The sequence below is a fragment of the Mustelus asterias genome, chromosome 21, assembly GCF_964213995.1.
Source record: "Mustelus asterias chromosome 21, sMusAst1.hap1.1, whole genome shotgun sequence".
NCBI lineage: Eukaryota > Metazoa > Chordata > Chondrichthyes > Carcharhiniformes > Triakidae > Mustelus > Mustelus asterias.
The window spans coordinates 70666614-70687385 of NC_135821.1; the positions used below are offsets into that span (position 1 = coordinate 70666614).

Here is a 20772-nt window from a genome sequence, read left to right on the forward strand (position 1 = left end):
TGATACTCAACATGTTCCTTAACCAACCCCAGATAATTACTGAAGAAGAAAATGCTTAAATCTTTGCAAAGTCAACACCCCTTCAAGAAGTTTATGTTCCAGCACATTATGTATAAAGCATTTCAGTTACGCGGCAATACTGCAGATTTTTAATAGACCAGCTCCTGAACAGAACTGCACTAAAATGTATTACCAGATTGGAAACCCTGGTTTGCTGGACTGGGAACCTCTGCTTGTATTTTCTGCATCTGGTAGGTGACAGTTGTTGAGGTGCTGCTGGCAGGTAAAGAGTTTGGCGTTGTGGTTCCATAATTTGAATTTGGAAAATACGGCACATACTGACTTTGCCCAAGAGATTGGTAGGTAGGATAATCCTATAGAAATAACATGGATAGAAGGATAGAAATAATAATGTTATTTATATCAAATGGATAGAAGTAATAATGTTATTTATACAAAATAGGTAGAAGTAATGTTATTTGTATCAAATGGATAGAAGTAATAATGTTATTTATATTAAGTACTTTCAAAATATGACAGCTACAAATACACATTACCTACCTGATTCGAACTGCTCGGGCTTGCAGCACTGGTGACAACAATAGCAGCAGCAGCAGCAGCGGCAGTGCTGCCGGAGTAACTACCAGCTCTGGGGAAACTGGTGCCTGTCAAAAACAAAAGTCAAAGCATTTTCAGAAAAGATAAGTATAAATAGTTCAATAAAATGGCACGTATATCATACATCTCTAGTAAATGCTGAAACCATAAAAAATGAAAAGAAAATATAGAATTGGTATAAATAATTAGGATAACTCTATACAGTAAATACAGCTAATAAATAATTCTCAACACTCGCATGACATACAACAAAATCCATGCATGTTGTACATCACTCACCTCCCCATAAATACCTCTGCATGAAAGGTAGGGGGTTGGGGAGCACATTAGCGAGTGTTTGGGAGATCTGATATTGGGGTTTGAAGGGAGCGAGACATCAAGGGAGGAGAAATTGCGACAGTGGCGAGAGAGAGAAGGCATGACTGGTTTACGGGAAGCTGAAGGCTTCTGTCAAAGACCAGGGTCACCCACAACAACTGCAGAAAAAGGCATTTATCTCATCGAGCCAGAAGCTAATGGCTCGCTTTTACTGCTGCATATGACAATTTTCAATGTAAGCCTTGCTCCCAATTGCACTATGAGTTTTATTAAAATATAACAATGCTGTGCAACATTGTGCCCCTCATTCACAATGCACAAAACCAGTGAAACAAGATTTTCAATTTGTAAACCTCCACCCATCTTGAGGGGGGGTTAACACTGAGGCCTGTGTTATACATTTACCTTGAACTGGATATGCATAATGTGCTGGACTGGTCTGGTTTGAGCTAAACCCGGCATTATAACTGAGGTATCCAGGCTGACTGGGTGATCCATCTTCTGTTTTCACACCAGGCCACAATGCACCTGAGATTAAAATAGCAACTGTTGATTAATGGCACTTTTACTGAACCAGATCACCAAAAGGAATAAACAAACTACATGAATGGAAGCATTTGATGTGAACCAAATCTCCCCTGAGCTATTGTTAATGATCTGTTCTGAAAATCGTGACAGAAATTGCTGCAAGGTTTCAATCTACTGGATCCCAGTTATTATTTCTATGCTACCTTTTCAGACAAGACCAATAAAGTCGCCGTAGTCCCAGATGACCATAGTCTGCTCTCCGCTTTGAGTGGTAGTGATTAATCCGAGGATCACCACCACACCTCAGACAAGGGACAAGGTTGAGAGGCAGGCCTTCATGAATAAACTCAGTTGGTACGGGCATTGTGTCCACACTGTTTGGCATCACTTTGCGTCACCAACCAGCCGCCCAGCCAACTAAGCTTAAACCACGCGCCCCCCCACCCCAACCAAAAGACAAATGTTACATAAATCAATCTGAAAGAAACCCTCTTCAAAGCATCATCCAAAGTTCTTTGAACCATTTCATGTACATGATGGGATGACGGGCAGACATGCCAACAGTGCTGCACCCATTCTGTGAAGAGAGGTGCAAAATAAGCTTACCGAAAGGAGGTAGTCCATAAGGCTGACTTGGTTGCGAATATGTCGTATAAGATGCTGATTGTTGCGCGGTTGGGTATCGAGTCTGCCCTGAATAAGAAGCTTGCACTATTGGTGGAGAAAAAAGGTGTGGATATGGCCTAAAAAAGTTAAAAACTGATTAGTCTGAAGCATCTTTAAACCACGACTGATTAGTGTGAAATAAATTAAAAGGGCTCAAACGCTTCTCACAAAAAAATGTAATCATCTGATTCCCAAATTGATAAGTTGCAATTATTTCTGATTCAACAGTCAGAAGAAAAACTGGATTACGACAACAACTGAGCCAATGGACCAATATGAATTTAGTTCTCATCAGTGAAATAAACAAAATTAGCTGAAATGTTTAACACCTGTAGTGATTACACAATGGTGTATGCTCGGTAAAATACTGGAAGCAGTATCGGTAACTGACACCAGGCATATTCACAAAATGAAATCCTCCCATCAGTACTTAAGAGTTCAACTAATTGGCAAGAACATGGAAAATGGAAACATGCACAAAAATAAATCTCGCCATTAACGTATGAAAGGTATAAAAGGTTAACAATCCAATTTTTCAGAATTTATACAATCAAGTCATTGGGAAAAAGCAGAGAAAATACACAGAAGCTTACAATGCCCAAGAAAAAACTGCCCTCCCCATTTCACAATAAAAGTGCAAATGTAAAGGAGGCAACCGAGTGAAATGTAAAATCCTTCACTCAAAAATAAAACCTTTCTGTAAATTTATAAAAGCTGTAAAATTGAGAGCAGCAACAAAGTTCAATGAATTATTTTTCACTCATCGAGGATCTGATTTGTCTAATTTCCCATTCCCAATTGTGACAAATTTATTGCACCCGTGTCCAATCACTACAGAATCCTCCTGACGGACCCCAGATTTTTTTTTTTAAAGTGAGCTGCATGGCTGTCGAATCTCAGCTCCTCATTGAGCTTATAATCAGTATATACCTATCTGGACAAATTGTCCACTGCAGCATAGGGCTTGTGTATGTGGCATGAAAATCATAACGAGGGAAAACAGATCAAAAATTATTCATCCAAAGAGCATCACTCTTATGGAATAAGTTACCAGGAACGACCTCGGAAGTTGACACAATGAATGGATTTGGGAGACAATGTGAGAGGAGGGATTGAGAGATATGGCAAAAAGGCAACTAAAATGGTTTGATCTATGAAAAACACTGGCTTGTTTCCAATGGCTTTTGCACTGTCTGGAAAAAAACTGTGTTTTGTAAGTCCACAGTCGAAAAGTCACGTTTGGTCAAATTAAGAAAACCATACCAACTTAAAGCCAACATTACTCATTTAAATTGAAACTTACTTTGTAGGAAACATTAGCAAGTTATCTTGATTTGGCACACGTGGACTATAACCTGCGCAGGTTATAACTGTAAAAAGAAAGAGGAGGAGATATTTTAATTGCCTGGAACCCACATTAGAAAGTTGAAACCTCCTTGTCTGACTTTGTTCAGATTAAAATTGTTAATGTACAAAGTATTTGCTTTCGAAAAGCAAGATCACCAGGATTTTATCAAACTTTTTAAATACAGCATGAAATGCATTCAACAGGTGAGGCTTAATCTCAAACACAAAGCAGATGCAAACTATTAATATTTTTAATGCAACCTATCCAAAAGTGTTTTCCAAAGACTTATGATAAAAATGATCTTAAAAAGAACCTCCTCTGCTCAAATGGGAAAAAAGATCATGTCATTGATTCTGAACTCAAGTGCAGAACATGAGTATTGCTGGAAAGAGAGGAAATCCTATTAAAAATGAATTAAAATGTCTCTACAGCAATGCACACAATGTCTGTAATAAAATTGGGGTGCTGGAGGTGATGTGACCAGACATGTGGGGATTACTGATGCAAGGCTGCTGAAAAATCAGGACCAGGAATTAAACATTTGCAAGATATAATGTGTTTAGAAAAGATCCAGTAGGAAAGCGGAGAGGTGGTGTCGCTGTTCTTATTCAGAATAAATAATCCAGAGGCTATTGCCCTCAAGGTGCTGATTAATTTAGAACGTAGTGTGAACTTCTTCGCTGTCCTCCTAGGTTGTTTACTCCAACATGGCGCATCACAATTGGATTCACCGCCTCCCTTTCCAAGTTCCACTCCAGCCACTGATGTGGATACGACTTACAAAATGTTAAAGGTAACAGGGATAAGACATAGAAACAAGAAGCAGCGGTAGGCAATTCAGCCCTTCGAGCCTGCTCCACCATTCATTTTGATCATGGTTGATCATCAAATTCAATATCCTGATTCCCCCTTCCCCCATATCTCTTGATCCCTTTAGCCCCAAGAGCTAGATCTAATTACTTCTTGAAACCAATGTTTTGGTCTCAACTGCTTTGTGGTAGTGAATTCCACACATTCACCATCCTCTGGAAGAAGACATTTTCCCTCACCTCAGTTCTAAAAGGTTTACCCCTCAAACTATGACCCCTGGTTCTGGACTTCCCCACCACTGGGAACATTCTTTATGAATCTACCCTGTCTAATCCTATTAGAATTTTTAAAGTTTCTATGAGATCCCCTCTCACTCTTCTAAACTCCAGTGAATATAATCCTAACTGATTTAGTCTCTCCTCATATGACAGACCTGTCATCCTAGGAAATCAACCTGGTAAACCTTTTCTGCATTCCCTCTATAGCAAGGACATCCTTCCTCAGATAAGGACACCAAAACTGCGCACAATACTCCAGGTGTGGCCTCACCAACGCGCTATACAATTCAGCAAAACATCCCTATTCCTATACTGGAATCCTTTCGCTATGAAGGCCAACATACCATTTGTCTTCCTTACTACATGCTGTACAGGTGCGCTTACTTTCAGTGACTGATGCACAAGGACATCAAGGTCTCTCTCAATCTACATCCATTCAAGTAATAATCTGTCTTCCTATTATTGCTACCAAAATGGATAACCTCACATTTATCCACATTGTCTTGCATCTGCCATGCACATGCCCATACACTCAGCCTGTCCAAATCATGCTGAAGCATCTTTGCAGCATCCTCACAGCTCACCCTTCCACCCAACTTTGTATCATCTGCAAATTTGGAGATAATACATTCAGTTCCCTCTTCCAAATCATTAATATATAATGTGGACAATAAATTATCAATGCCATGGCTGGGGAAAGATAGAAGCAGGGAGGTTGTTTCCACTGGCAGGTGAAACTAAAACTAGGGGGCATGGCCTCAAAATAAGGGGGAGCAGATTTGGGACTGAGTCGAGGAGGAACTTCTTCACCAAAAGGGTTTTGAATCTGAGGAATTCCCTGCCCAGTGAAGCAGTTAAGGCTTACTCATTGAATGTTTTTAAAGCAAGGATAGACAAATTTTTGAACAGTCAAGGAAGTAAGGGTGATGGACAGCGGCTGGGTAAGTGGAATGAAGTCCACGCAAAGATCAGCCATGATCTTATTAAACGGCGGAGCAGACTCGAGGGGCCAGATGGCCTAGCCCTGCTCCTAGTTCTTTTGTTCTTATGAAAGGTTGGGATTCTGGGCTTTCTACATAGAGGCACACAGTACAAAGATTGCAAATAGTGCCTTCCCTCAAGAAATTCCACTTCAATTATTTGACAGGAAAATTGGATTCCTTTGACATCATTTGAAGGTTGAAATGGCATTCACCAAAATGCCTACTTGGTTTGGAATTTCCTTTCAGAAGAAACTAACACACTTTGGCAATGGTTTGAACAAGATTATTCTGACCCATTGTGCCACAGGCAGCGGAGACGCCCCAGGTTCCATCTCATGGCCTAAACTTGGGTGTAACAGGCACAATTAAAATTTACAGATGGCACAAAATTTGAAGTATCGTGAACTCTGATGGAGATATTGATAGACTTCAGCAGGACATAGACAGACTGGAGGAACGGAAGGGCAGAGAGCTGATAAAATCTAACGCAGAAGAATGTGAAGTGATACTTCTTGGGAGGAAGAACAAAACGAGAACACAGAAATAAGAGCAGGATAAGACCATATAGCCCATCAAGTCTACTCCAATATTCAACATAATCGTGGTCGATTTTGGGCTTCAATTCCACATTTTCACCTGCTCTCCATAGGCCAAGATTCCAAGGACCAAAAATCTATCTCAGCCTTAAATATATCTAGTGATGGCACATCCACAACTCCCTCGGATAGAGAATTCAAAAGAATTATAATGCTTTCAGTGAGGAAATTGATCATCTTCCATGACCTAAATGGTCACCCTTTTATCCTGAAAGAGGCAATAGAAACTCAGGACTTCTAAAGGGGAGCAGGAACAGAGAGACCAGAGATATGTGTGCGCAAATCACTGAAGGTGACAGAGCAGTTGCAAATGTGGTGTTAAAGATATTTGGGATTCTGGGCTTTCCAAATAAAGGTATCGAGTACAATGATTACAAAAGCAAGTCATGATGAACCTATAGAAAATGCTGGTTTGGCTTCAACAGGAATCTTGGGTCTAATTTTGTACGCCACACTAAAGGATGGATGCAAAGACTTTAGAGAGGATGCAGCAAAGATTTAAAAGAATGGTTCCAGAAGGATAGATTGGAGAAGCTAAGATCACTCTCCTTGGAGAAGATTGAGCTGTGATCTGATGGAGGTGTTAAAAATTATGAGGGATCTGGACAGAGCAAACAGGGAAAAATGTTCTCAGTGGCAGAAGGGCCAGAATGAGAGGACACAGATATAAGGTGACTTGGTAAAAGAAGCAACGGTGGCAAAGAGAAACATTCTATACAGCGAATGGTTAGGAGCAGGAATCCACTTTGTCAGAGTGTACTGGAGACATATGCAATTGCGATTTTCAAAAAGGATACATAAACACACCTAAAGAAAATAACTTGCTAGGCGATGAGGAAAGGGCAGGAGAGTGGAAGCAGCAGAATTGTTGCTGTAGAAAGTCAGCAAGTACATAATAGGCGGAATGGTTTCCATCTGTGCTATAACCATTTATGAATCCAATCAAATACTGTTTTCCAAGAAAATTGAACATAGCCAAGGCGCTATAGAGTCAGTAATTTGGCTTCCCTGGGTTCAAGAAGTGGGAGATGGGGAGTTACCCAGCTGGATTTTGGACTCTGGATCAGTACACATACGCTCCTACTACGCATGTGTCTGCTAGGCAGGATCGAAATCAGACTCAGCTCTGAACTCCTGCAGTTAAATACTCATGGTCAAGGTGCACAATTCTTGCACACTACACAGACAAAGCATTCCGTTCATAGAGAAGAAAAGGAGAGAATGCAGAATGTAGTGTTAGAGTCATAGCTAAGGTGTAGAGAAAGATCAATATAATGCGAGGTAGGTCCACTCAAAAGTCTGATGGCAGCAGGGAAGAAGCTGTTCTCGAGTCGGTTGGTACATGATCTCAGAGTTTTGTACCTTTTACCTCGATGGAAGAAAGTGGAAGAGAGAATGTCCGGGGTGCGTGGGGTCCTTAATTATGCTGCTTTTCTGAGGCAGCGGGAAGTGTAGACAGTGTCAATGGATAGGAGGCTGGTTTGAGTGATGGACTGGGCTTCATTCACGACCCTTTGTAGTTTCTTGCGGTCTTGAACAGAGCAGGAGCCATACCAAGCTGTGATACAACCAGAACAAATACTTTCTATGGTGCATCTGTAAAAGTTGGAGAGAGTTGTAGCACGCATGCCAAATTTCCTTAATCTCCTGAGAAAGTAGAGGCGTTGGTGGGCTTTCTTAACTATAGCATCTGCATGGAGGGACCAAGTCAGGTTACTGGTGATCTGGACACCTAAAAACTTGAAGCTCTCGACCATTTCTTCTTCGTCCCCACTGATGTAGACAGGGGCATGCCCTCCACTACGCTTCCTGAAGTCGATAACTATCTCCGTTTTGCTGACATTGAAGGAGAGATTATTGTCGTCGCACTAGTTCACCAGATTCTCTAGCTCTTTCCTGTATTATGTCATCATTGTTTGAGATCCAACCCACAACGGTGGTGTCATCAGCAAACTTGAAAATCGAGTTGATGTGGAATTTGGCATACAGTCAGAGATATATAAGGAGTATAGTAGGGGGCTGAGGACACAGCCTTGCAGAGCACCGGTGTTGGGGGATGATCGTGGAGGTGTTGTTGCCCATCCTTATTGACTGTGGTCTGTCGGTTAGGAAGTCTAGTATCCAGTTGCAGAGGGAGGAGCTGAGTCCCAGGCAACAAAGTTTGGAGATGTGTTTTGTAGGGATAATGATGTTGAAGGCTGAGCTGTAGCCAATGAATAGGAGTCTGACATAGGTGTGCTTGTTATCTAGGTGTCCAGGGTTGAGTGTAGGGTCAGGGAGATGGCGTCTGCTGTGGACCAGTTGCGGCGTTAAGCAAACTGTAGTGGATCCAAGCAGTCTGGGAGGCAGGAATTGATTTGTGCCATGACTAACCTTTCGAAGCATTTCATAATGATGGATGTCAGAGCCATCACATGATAGTCATTAAGGCACGCTGCGTGGCTTTGTTTTGGCACCAGGATGATGGTTGTTTTCTTGAAATAGGTAGGGACCTCAAATTGGTGTAAAGAGGTTGGAGATGCCTGCGAATACCCCTGCCAGCTGGTCCGCGCAGGACCTGAGTGCACATCCGGGTACCCCATCGCTTTCCATGGGTTGACTTTTGAGAAAGCTACTCTGACGTCGACAATGGTGACTTTGGATACAGGCTCATCCAAGGCTTCCAGGGTGGAAGGCGTGCTCTCGCTGACCTCTTGCTCGAAATGGGCATAGAATGCATTGGAGTTGGTGATTTTACCTGCCATCATTTTGTAGCCTGTTATATCTTGCAGACCTTGCCATTGTTGGTAGGAGTCCGTGTGGCTAACCTGGGATTCTAGCTTGGTCCGGTACTGTCTTTTGGCATCTTTGATGGATCTCCGTTGATTAGATCCAACTTTCTTGTATAGGTTGGGGTCGCCTGGACTTGGACTTCAGCAGGCAGTGGATATCCTGTTCATCCACGGTCGCTGGTTGGGAAACACGCAGATTTGCTTCTTTAGTAAGTGCTCAGAAGACTGTGCCAAGGAAGCCAGTTACTGTAGCGGCACACTCGTTCAGGCTGGTCGCAGAGTTTTTAAATACTGACCAGTCTATTGACTCTAAGCGGTCCCGTAGGAGATCATCCGATTCCTCAGACCAACATTGCACAACTTTCTTTGATGGATTCTCCCATTTCAGTGTTTGCTTGTAAGCCGGGAGCAGGAGCATAGCTTTGTGGTCTGATTTACCAAAGTGTGGGCGGGCGATAGAGTGGTAGGCATTTTTGATATTTGCGTAGAGCAAAGAACAACAGTACAGCACAGGAACAGGCCTTTCGGCCCTCCGATCACATTGTCTATTCTAGCCCCCCCACCACTTACCTTGAACTTGTACCCCTTGTAATTGTCATTTCTGCCCTGGGAAAAAGCCTCCAACTGTTCACCCTACCTATGCCCCTCTTAATTTTATAAACTTCTATCAGGTCACCCCTCAGCCTCCATCTTTCCAGGGAGAACAATCCCACTTTATTCAATCTCTCGTCATAGCTAATACCCTCCATACCAGGCAACATCCTGGTAAACCTTTTCTGTACACTCTCCAAAGCCTCTACATCCTTCTGATAGTGTGGTGACCAGAATTCGACACAGTATTCCAAATGTGATCTAGCCAAGATTTTATATAACTGTAACATAATTTGTCAACCTTTATACTTATGTCCCCCCATAACTGACCCTTCAAATAAGGGGAACAGTTGCTCCCTATCCACCCTGTCCATGCCCCTCAGTCTTCTCTGCTCCAGAGAAAACAATAAGAAGTTTAACAACACCAGGTTGAAGTCCAACAGGTTTATTTGGTAGCAAAAGCCACACGCTTTCGGAGCCTTAAGCTCCTTCTTCAGGTGAGATGTATATCTCGCCAGAAGAAGGAGCTGAAGGCTCCGAAAGCTTGTGGCTTTTGCTACCAAATAAACCTGTTGGACTTTAACCTGGTGTTGTTAAACTTCTTACTGTGTTTACCCCAGTCCAACGCCGGCATCTCCACATCAGAGAAAACAACCCAAGCCTATCCAACCTCTCTTTATAATTTAAATGGTCCATCTCCTCAGCACCCTCTTCGGTTCATTCACGTCCTTCCTATAATGAGGCGACCAGAACTGCACACAGTGCTCCAGCTGTGGCCTCACCAAAGTTCTATACAATTCCATCACGACCTCTCTGCTTTTGTAATCTATACCCCGATTGATAAAGGCGAGTGTGCCATATGCCTTTTTCACCACCCTATTAACCTGCCTTTCCGCCTTCAGAGGTCTATGGACAAACACGCCAAATCCCTTTGTTCTTTGGAACTTCCTAGTGTCAGACCTTTCATAGTGTACTTCCTTGCCAAATTACTCCTTCCAAAGTGCATCACCACAAACCTGCTAATCAGACCAGCTACATCTTCTTTCAAGTTATTTACATATGTTACAAACAGCAGAGGTCCCAGCACTGATTTCTGCAGAGCACCACTAGTTACAGACCTCCATTCAGAAAAACATCCTTCCACCGCTACCGTCTTCTACAGCCAAGCCAGTTCTGAATCCATCTAGCTAGTTCACCCCTGATGCCGTGTGATTTAACCTTTGCAACAACCTGCCATGAGAGACCTTGTCAAATGCTTTACAAAGTTCAAGTAGACAACATCCGTGGCCCTTCATCAATCATTTTTGTCATCTCCTCATAAAATTCATGAGATATGACCTTCCCCCATACCAACCATGCTGTCTGTTGCTAATGAGACCATTCAGTTTCAAATGTGTATACATCCTATCTATAAGAATCTTCTCCAACAATTTCACTATCACTGGCATCTAGCTCACTGTAGCAGAGGTCTGGAATGTTTGGGCCTCTGGTGAAACAAGAGATGTGTTGGTGGTATCTTGGTAGAATGCTCTTAACCGTGGCTCTTCAACAAAGGGCCACACGTGACCAGTGTAAATAGAGTCGTACCCAATCAAGGAGTGAACACTTTGGTGGGGGGAAAATGAATGGTGAGCAAATAAAATCCCTATTGAAAAGACTTTGGGACTAGCCAATCTTAATTTCAAGGATCTGCAGGAGATAGAGGGCAATTATCTCCTCCGGGCCCAATCCTTAAACAGTTTTAACCTCTTTTGCAAACTACATATTTTAAACAACTAACTGCAAAGCTGTGACATGCACTGGTAAGATTTTACCTGAACCTGGATATACATCAACAGATCTGTTCCCTCTGGGAGTTTCAGATTCACTGCTTTGAACCACTTCATTTTTAACTATGTGAAGAACAAAGATTTAAAAATAAAGACAGGGTCAAAGGAATGGACACATCACTCATCCTGACACATAAAAGCCACTGTTCTCGAATGGAGAAATAATTCACATACAATGTAATTGTATATCATGGTGAATAATGAGGAAGGAGACAGGTAGAAGGTTTAACGAAAATGCAACGGAGTTGGAATTCAGCAAAAAAAAATAGAACATGAAATAAAAAGTGCAAGAACTAATAAAGCTGAAAAGCTTTGATAAATCCATTATATTAACAGAAAGAAAGTGGCAAAATGGAAAGTAGTTTCATTAAAGTTGGTTGCAGGTGAGACAATAATGATCAATGAAAGAAATGGAAGCTTTTGAAAACAGGATGAGAATTCCTGAAGATGTTAACCAGGATGATACCCAAAGTGGAGGGGATCAATGTAGAAAAAAAAAGTAAAGTGTGCAAATTATCAATTCAGTTTGTAAAACGTAGCGTGTGGTCTGGCCATTCAGACCAGAAGATGAAAGTTAAAGTATCAGTGCTAGCCAGTTACAGCCAGGTTAACAATCAGTGCCTTCAATGTCTGGGTTAAAAGATGCAACACATGGAGAAAAAAAGATATCTGGCATGGCTTCCACTCCCAGTTATCCCCATTGGAATTGGATGAATGGATTTTGGACTCCAGAGCAGTCAATTAGGCACCTGACACTTTGCAGTAACCATGAGCTTGACTCACCTTCTGCTTCATTCAGCACTGTTAGGTTACTAGCCAGACTGCCAGCCTCAGACGTTTGCACATCATTTCTATTCGTGTGACTCTGCAGTCTGATTAAGTTCTGTAGTTCTCCAGTCCTGGGGAAATAGGAAGGAAAATAAAAGTTTAAAATCCTTTCATGCACTGTCACTGCGCAACCATAAAATTTGAAATAATTGAGGTGTGGTTGATGAAGCTTCTCCCTATTCACTATTTCTTAAGAACAACTTCTGGTCCATTCTATCTGATGTCCAATCAGAAAGAGGATGATATAATCAACAGAATTCCTCCAACATCCCCCAAACTAAGTTTTACCAGGTGGCAGGACATTGGCATTTGTGAATATCTTCCCCTTTTTGTTCATTGAAATCTGGGTGAAAATTGAAAAAAGATGAACATTGGGTTTTAATGCTGAAACCGGTTTGCAGTGCTGGGTTGGGAGGAGGAAAGTTAAGTTGTTGTTGATAATGCACAAACACGGGTGCTTCTTTGAATCACTAGGCCAAAGGGCTGTTTGAATCTTCAGAAGCGACCTCTGCACAACATTCCATTTTAATGATTTTAATAAAAATAGCTTTTATTAAATAGTTTGGCAGTTTCGCCCATTTTGGCCACACTGCATGTTCTTAATGCACGTCGCTCCATTGGTCCACACTGACAATTCTAGCCTGCACACAACTAGCTTCAAAAAACTGACATGCACAAATTAGAATTGTATATTAACTTATTAATGTATTAATAAACAGTAGTTTAAGGTTGCATTTATTTGTCACAAGAGAGAGAGCACATCCCACATGAGCATTACAGTATCATTGCACACACAAGGCTCTAACAGTTTACCAAAATCACTTAGTGACTGCATTCAGAATCCTCATGTTTTGCATAAATCACAACCACGTGAAATGCTCTGGCTTAGCCTTTCTTTTCCATAGCACACCCATTTCTTCCATTGCATTATATCCACCGGATGGCGCTCTGGGTTGATTGGTATAAAGCCCCTTTATTTGTATAAACACCAATGCTCCCACTCTTTCATTCCCTGTCAAATAGTCCACCAATATTGGACTCACAATTGCCTTCCAGGAGAAATGGCTTCATGTGATGCTAGCCACTGCCATCCGACACACGCGCACCCTACTGGATATCGGTCCAATATTAAGTGCTTACTGGGTTTGTGGTGCTCACTGGGTCACTTGTGGAATGGTCTTTGGATCCCAGTGCCAACTTTCCTGCTGTATTAAAAGACTACGTTTATTTGAGCAGGTGCAGTGTTTTCCTCACAACCCAGCTAGCTCTGTTGTTAGATAATAGAACATAGAACAGTACAGCACAGAACAGGCCCTTCGGCCCACGATGTTGTGCCGAGCTTTATCTGAAACCAATATCAAGCTATCCCACTCCCTATCATCCTGGTGTGCTCCATGTGCCTATCCAATAACCGCTTAAATGTCCCTAAAGTGTCTGACTCCACTATCACTGCAGGCAGTCCATTCCACACCCCAACCACTCTCTGCGTAAAGAACCTACCTCTTAATCCCAGGGTTATGATTTCATGCCACATATTTGATGATATTTTTCTTAAATATTTTAAGAAATGCAGAAAAACAATCCACCTGTCATTCCTAGGCATCTAATATTCTGGAATAAGTATTTGGAAAACAGTATTGCTTTATATGATAATTTGAAAGCCTTTATCTTAAATAAAGCTGTCAAGGGTGAATAAAGATCCAAATTAAAATCCATCAGTCAAATTTTGAACACTGAAGAGAGATATATTATAGAATGCACACTTACAAAGCAAACGCATTGAAGTTCTTCCACTGATACTGTAATGCTCATGTGGGATGTGCTCTCTCTCTTGTGACAAATAAACGCAACCTTAAAACTACTGTTTATTAATACATTAATAAGTTAATATACAATACTGTAGCTTCCCATTACTGGTACCGTATCTGGAGATCACTTGAGCTGGGAGAAGACAAGCTGCAAACTTTCTAATGCAGTAGTGAGAATGTAATCAGCACATAAGACATTAAAGATTTCAAATAAACGCCTACAAACCTTAATCCTTGTTCATCCGTGGGATCTAAATCATGACGTGATTTCTTCACCTGTAAAAGAAAAGATATTAACAACTATTTCTTCATGAAAAAAGCACAGTTGTACAAAATTTAAATGAATAATGTAATGAATATTAAGACTTGGGAGGTATTCTTCTTACAGTTTCTTCAATGAAATAACCAATATATCCAGCTAGTTAATCATCTCTTTTGCATACAGTTTAGAATGTAGCTGTAAAATTCAAATAGAGGAACTTAGTCATCCCTTTTCACTTCCCCAGCAAGAAGATGGTGCAAGAGAACACACAATTCAGGATCAATTGACACCTTGGGAGCTGGATCCTTCTCTGCAGTAACTGGGATTAACAGTTATAGCTATATCAACAGTTCATATTTCAGGCAGGAAGGCAGAGTGCGGGAGGGAATGCAACCGGCGTGGAGTGGGGAATGTTAGGATGGATGTAAGAATATTCAGAGAATTATTAAAAAGGTGGTTAGAAAAGCAAAGAGTAACCTCGGAGTGAGCATAACCACAAGCAATACACACAAATAAAATATTCTCCCAACTGTGGAACAGAAGGAGAGTAGCAGAGGGAGGCGCTATAGGCAGGGGTGGGGGTGGGACGGAGGAGGCGGCAAGGCAGAAGGGGGGGGGAGGGGGCGGCAAGGCAGAAGGGGGGGGAGGGGGCGGCAAGGCAGAAGGGGGGGGGGAGGGGGCGGCAAGGCAGAAGGGGGGGGAGGGGGCGGCAAGGCAGAAGGGGGGGGGGAGGGGGCGGCAAGGCAGAAGGGGGGGGAGGGGGCGGCAAGGCAGAAGGGGGGGAGGGGGCGGCAAGGCAGAAGGGGGGGGGAGGGGGCGGCAAGGCAGAAGGGGGGGGGGAGGGGGCGGCAAGGCAGAAGGGGGGGGGAGGGGGCGGCAAGGCAGAAGGGGGGGGAGGGGGCGGCAAGGCAGAAGGGGGGGGAGGGGGCGGCAAGGCAGAAGGGGGGGGAGGGGGCGGCAAGGCAGAAGGGGGGGGGAGGGGGCGGCAAGGCAGAAGGGGGGGGGGGAGGGGGCGGCAAGGCAGAAGGGGGGGGGGAGGGGGCGGCAAGGCAGAAGGGGGGGGAGGGGGCGGCAAGGCAGAAGGGGGGGGGAGGGGGCGGCAAGGCAGAAGGGGGGGGGAGGGGGCGGCAAGGCAGAAGGGGGGGGGAGGGGGCGGCAAGGCAGAAGGGGGGGGAGGGGGCGGCAAGGCAGAAGGGGGGGGGAGGGGGCGGCAAGGCAGAAGGGGGGGGGAGGGGGCGGCAAGGCCGAGGGGGGAGGGGACGGCAAGGCCGAGGGGGGAGGGGACGGCAAGGCCGAGGGGGGAGGGGACGGCAAGGCCGAGGGGGGAGGGGACGGCAAGGCCGAGGGGGGAGGGGACGGCAAGGCCGAGGGGGGAGGGGACGGCAAGGCCGAGGGGGGAGGGGACGGCAAGGCCGAGGGGGGAGGGGACGGCAAGGCCGAGGGGGGAGGGGACGGCAAGGCCGAGGGGGGAGGGGACGGCAAGGCCGAGGGGGGAGGGGACGGCAAGGCCGAGGGGGGAGGGGACGGCAAGGCCGAGGGGGGAGGGGACGGCAAGGCCGAGGGGGGAGGGGACGGCAAGGCCGAGGGGGGAGGGGACGGCAAGGCCGAGGGGGGAGGGGACGGCAAGGCCGAGGGGGGAGGGGACGGCAAGGCCGAGGGGGGAGGGGACGGCAAGGCCGAGGGGGGAGGGGACGGCAAGGCCGAGGGGGGAGGGGACGGCAAGGCCGAGGGGGGAGGGGACGGCAAGGCCGAGGGGGGAGGGGACGGCAAGGCCGAGGGGGGAGGGGACGGCAAGGCCGAGGGGGGAGGGGACGGCAAGGCCGAGGGGGGAGGGGACGGCAAGGCCGAGGGGGGAGGGGACGGCAAGGCCGAGGGGGGAGGGGACGGCAAGGCCGAGGGGGGAGGGGACGGCAAGGCCGAGGGGGGAGGGGACGGCAAGGCCGAGGGGGGAGGGGACGGCAAGGCCGAGGGGGGAGGGGACGGCAAGGCCGAGGGGGGAGGGGACGGCAAGGCCGAGGGGGGAGGGGACGGCAAGGCCGAGGGGGGAGGGGACGGCAAGGCCGAGGGGGGAGGGGACGGCAAGGCCGAGGGGGGAGGGGACGGCAAGGCCGAGGGGGGAGGGGACGGCAAGGCCGAGGGGGGAGGGGACGGCAAGGCCGAGGGGGGAGGGGACGGCAAGGCCGAGGGGGGAGGGGACGGCAAGGCCGAGGGGGGAGGGGACGGCAAGGCCGAGGGGGAGGGGACGGCAAGGCCGAGGGGGGAGGGGACGGCAAGGCCGAGGGGGGAGGGGACGGCAAGGCCGAGGGGGGAGGGGACGGCAAGGCCGAGGGGGGAGGGGACGGCAAGGCCGAGGGGGGAGGGGACGGCAAGGCCGAGGGGGGAGGGGACGGCAAGGCCGAGGGGGGAGGGGACGGCAAGGCCGAGGGGGGAGGGGACGGCAAGGCCGAGGGGGGAGGGGACGGCAAGGCCGAGGGGGGAGGGGACGGCAAGGCCGAGGGGGGAGGGGACGGCAAGGCCGAGGGGGGAGGGGACGGCAAGGCCGAGGGGGGAGGGGACGGCAAGGCCGAGGGGGGAGGGGACGGCAAGGCCGAGGGGGGAGGGGACGGCAAGGCCGAGGGGGGAGGGGACGGCAAGGCCGAGGGGGGAGGGGACGGCAAGGCCGAGGGGGGAGGGGACGGCAAGGCCGAGGGGGGAGGGGACGGCAAGGCCGAGGGGGGAGGGGACGGCAAGGCCGAGGGGGGAGGGGACGGCAAGGCCGAGGGGGGAGGGGACGGCAAGGCCGAGGGGGGAGGGGACGGCAAGGCCGAGGGGGGAGGGGACGGCAAGGCCGAGGGGGGAGGGGACGGCAAGGCCGAGGGGGGAGGGGACGGCAAGGCCGAGGGGGGAGGGGACGGCAAGGCCGAGGGGGGAGGGGACGGCAAGGCCGAGGGGGGATAAGAAGGGCAGCAGAGGAGAGTGAGGAGGGGGTGACAGAGCTCAACTGTGGGAGCAGGAAAAAGGGAGGGGGCTGGAACACTTGTGCAACATCGTCACTTCAGAAATAGATCTGAATTTACAAAAGATTGTCCACTCGTTATCAGAGTAAATGATTGAAATAAAAATAAAATACAAATTGCCTCACTGAAAACCAAGATTTAATACAACACAATGAAAATCTAGAAACATTATAGCTTTAGTAAGTGAGCATCACATAACCTACAGGGCGTTCCTGAGAGTCCTTTGGATCTTCCATTGAAGTCGAGTGTCCTGGTGTTCGCTCGTTTTGCGATATTGTACAATGATGCTTCCTCTTCCAAGGCTGTTATGTCTGAAAAATTTTCACAGACTTATATACCCTGATCACACAGAATTGTTTGATGTCAATACTCTCAAACTGTTGGTTTATTTCAAAGTGACATGTGAGGCCTAATTTACAGAAAAGCTCACCCTGAACTGCATCAAACAAAAATACCAAATGCAGGTGTACAGTTGATCCTCAACTGATCAACTATCTGGGTCAAAAGAATAAGATGCTCGATAATCAACAGCACCATGTGAAATAATCTGGAAAACAGCCATGTGCAGAGCTAATTTTCCAATTCATTCCAGATTCTTCCCTCAGATTTGAGATAAATTCACGTGGTCTGCCACATGAATTAAGTAAACAACAGAAAATAAATTCTCTTCTGAATACATGTGAGCTGCAAGTAAGGTGGCTAGAAAACCTGACTGAGTCTACATGGTAAGCATATCCACTGTTGAAAGTAGGGCAAAAACAAGTGTCATATATCAATTGGTTCATTTTAAACTTTGATGCAAAAAAATTCCCAGCAAGGATGAAACCATGATTATCGCTTCTCGGCCTTTTGGCTAAGATCAAGTGTTGGATCAAGACAAGGTGGGGTGCAATGCCTTATCTTGTCAGCTTGGGTCTTGTTTGTCTCCCTTGTGGGGGCCATGAAAACTTGAATTTGGCTTTTGGGACAAACAAGGAATGGATTCGGGTTTGCCCAGTCTATTCTCAGTAGTTGCTTTCTAACCTTAAGGATCTTGTAAAAAAATGTTTTAAAATGCCCAGCAAATATTACCAATCACACCCAGAGCTGTTGCTTCTGACGTTCTGGGTACCAGCTGTCCAAATGAAAATATTGCACCAGTATAGGATTTTTGAAAACTATTTTTGCTATATTCTAACAACATGCAAAAAGGCCAATATTGATAGAAAAATTCAGATGTTTGTTGAGAGAAATCTGATGAGTTCAAGGTGGTAAGAAGTTTAACAACACCAGGTTAAAGTCCAACAGGTTTATTTGGCAGCAAAAGCCACACAAGCTTTCAGAGCCTTAAGCCCCTTCTTCAGGTGAGTGGGAATTCTGTTCACAAACAGGGCATATAAAGACACAAACTCAATTTACATGAATAATGGTTGGAATGCAAATATTTACAGCTAATCAAGTCTTTAAGATACAAACAATGTGAGTGGAGAGAGCATCAAGACAGGCTAAAGAGATGTGTATTGTCTGCAGACAGGACAGCCAGTGAAACTCTGCAGGTCCAGACAAGCTGTGGGGAGTACAAATAGTGTGACATGAACCCAACTTCCCGGTTGAGGCCGTCCTCATGTGTACGCTGCAAGAAAGGATGTCCCGAGGCATGGTACATTGGGGAAACCATGCAGACGCTGTGACAACGGATGAATGAGCACCGCTCGACAATCACCAGGCAAGACTGTTCTCTTCCTGTTGGGGAGCACTTCAGCGGTCACGGGCATTCGGCCTCTGATATTCGGGTAAGCGTTCTCCAAGGCGGCCTTCACGACATATGACGGCGCAGAGTCGCTGAGCAGAAACTGATAGCCAAGTTCCGCACACATGAGGACGGCCTCAACCGGGACGTTGGGTTCATGTCACACTATTTGTAATCCCCACAGCTTGCCTGGACCTGCAGAGTCTCACTGGCTGTCCTGTCTGGAGACAATACACATCTCTTTAGCCTGTCTTGATGCTCTCTCCACTCACATTGTTTGTATCTTAAAGACTTGATTAGCTGTAAGTATTCGCATTCCAACCATTATTCAAGTAAATTGAGTCTGTGTCTTTATATGCCCCGTTTGTGAACAGAATTCCCACTCACTTGAAGAAGGGGGTTAAAGCTCCGAAAGCTTGTGTGGCTTTTGCTACCAAATAAACCTGTTGGACTTTAACCTGGTGTTGTTAAACTTCTTACTGTGTTTACCCCAGTCCAATGCCGGCATCTCCACATCATGAGTTCAAGGTGCCCCTCATTCCCCCTACAAACCTCTAGTTGAAAATCCAAGATGTAAACAATAAAGTTTTGGGCAAGGAGAAAAGGAAGTTACGTATACCTGAAGATGGTTTTGTAAAGTAGTAAATATTAAATATGAGACACCATAACACAGAGGAACAGAAGTCAGTCTTTTTTTTTTGTAAATCGCTTCTTGGCCTTTTGGCTAAGATCAAGTGTCAGATGGGGTGCAATGCCTTATCTTCTCAGCTTGGATCTTGTTCATCTCTCATGGGGACCATGGATTGGATTCAATTAAATTTTGAATTTGATTTTTGGAGAAAGCAAGGAATGGATTCCGTTTTGCCCGGTCCATTCTGAGCATTTGCTTTGTAACTTTTAAGGATGGAGTCAAAGACAAAATGTCAATTGCGTCTGCTCCGCCATTCAACAAAGATGAAGACAGGTAAAAATTGGCGGTTCCAATGCACCCCTCACTGATGAGCTCAATGCATTCCACGCCTGTTTTGGAGCAGCAGGTCAGCGAGAGCACGCCCTCCATCCCGGAAGCCTCAGATGAACCTGTATCCAAGGTCACCATTGCCGACGTCAGAGCAGCCTTCTCACAAGTCAACCCATGGAAAGCAACTGACCCAGATGGAGTACCAGGACGAGCACTCAGGTCCTGCACGCACCAGCTGGCAGGGGTATTCGCAGACATCTTCAACCTCATTTTACACCAATCTGAGATCGCTACCTGTTTCAAGAAGATGACCATCATCCCGGTCCCAAAGAAAAGCCAGGCAGCGTGCCTTAATGACTATCATCTGGTGGCTCTAACATCCATCACTATGAAGTGCTTCGAAAGATTATTCATGGCACAAATCAATTCCTGCCTCCCAGACTACCTGGATCCATTACAGTTCGCCTATCGCAGCAACAGGTCCACAGCAGATGCCCTACACTCAACCCTGGAACACCTGGATAACAAAGACACCCATGTCAGACTCGTATTTATTGACTACAGCTCAGCCTTCAACATCATTATCCCTACAAAACACTTTTCCAAACTCTGTGGCCTAGGGCTCAGCTCCTCCGTCTGTGACTGGATCCTAGATTTCCTAACCCACAGACTGCAATCAGTAAGGACAGGCAATGATGCCCCCTCCACGATTATCCTCAACACCGGTGCCCTATACGGCTGTGTCCTCAGCCCCTTACTATACTTCTTTTACACTAATGACTGTGTGCCCAAATTCCTATGCAACTCCATTTTCAAGTTTGCTGATGACACCACTGCAGTGTACCAGATCTC

The 20772-nt window shown here is 46.1% G+C and overlaps 1 protein-coding gene, 1 non-coding gene and 1 pseudogene across 4 annotated transcripts in view; 2 read left to right on the top strand and 1 right to left on the bottom strand.

Annotated features, from left to right (window-relative positions):
- The window catches only part of LOC144509391 (protein phosphatase EYA3-like), a 63738-nt gene that overhangs the window by 18671 nt on the left and 24295 nt on the right, over nucleotides 1–20772 (bottom strand). For 2 of the 3 annotated variants that reach the window (XM_078238184.1, XM_078238183.1), the window contains exons 2-9: nucleotides 14199–14248; nucleotides 12120–12235; nucleotides 11322–11399; nucleotides 3434–3500; nucleotides 2071–2207; nucleotides 1342–1464; nucleotides 562–665; nucleotides 194–374 (exon numbers count right to left, since the gene is read on the bottom strand). In XM_078238184.1, the coding sequence (XP_078094310.1) occupies nucleotides 194–374; nucleotides 562–665; nucleotides 1342–1464; nucleotides 2071–2207; nucleotides 3434–3500; nucleotides 11322–11399; nucleotides 12120–12235; nucleotides 14199–14248 (856 nt within the window). Of the gene's footprint in view, nucleotides 1–193; nucleotides 375–561; nucleotides 666–1341; nucleotides 1465–2070; nucleotides 2208–3433; nucleotides 3501–11321; nucleotides 11400–12119; nucleotides 12236–14198; nucleotides 14249–17433; nucleotides 17542–20772 lie in introns of all 3 variants that reach the window. The other variant, XM_078238185.1, reaches the window with a different exon arrangement.
- On the top strand, nucleotides 18064–18258 carry LOC144509542 (U2 spliceosomal RNA). Its single transcript, XR_013500471.1, has one exon. It is a non-coding gene; the product is annotated as a U2 spliceosomal RNA (small nuclear RNA).
- LOC144509614 (U2 spliceosomal RNA) lies at nucleotides 19664–19873 on the top strand (annotated as a pseudogene).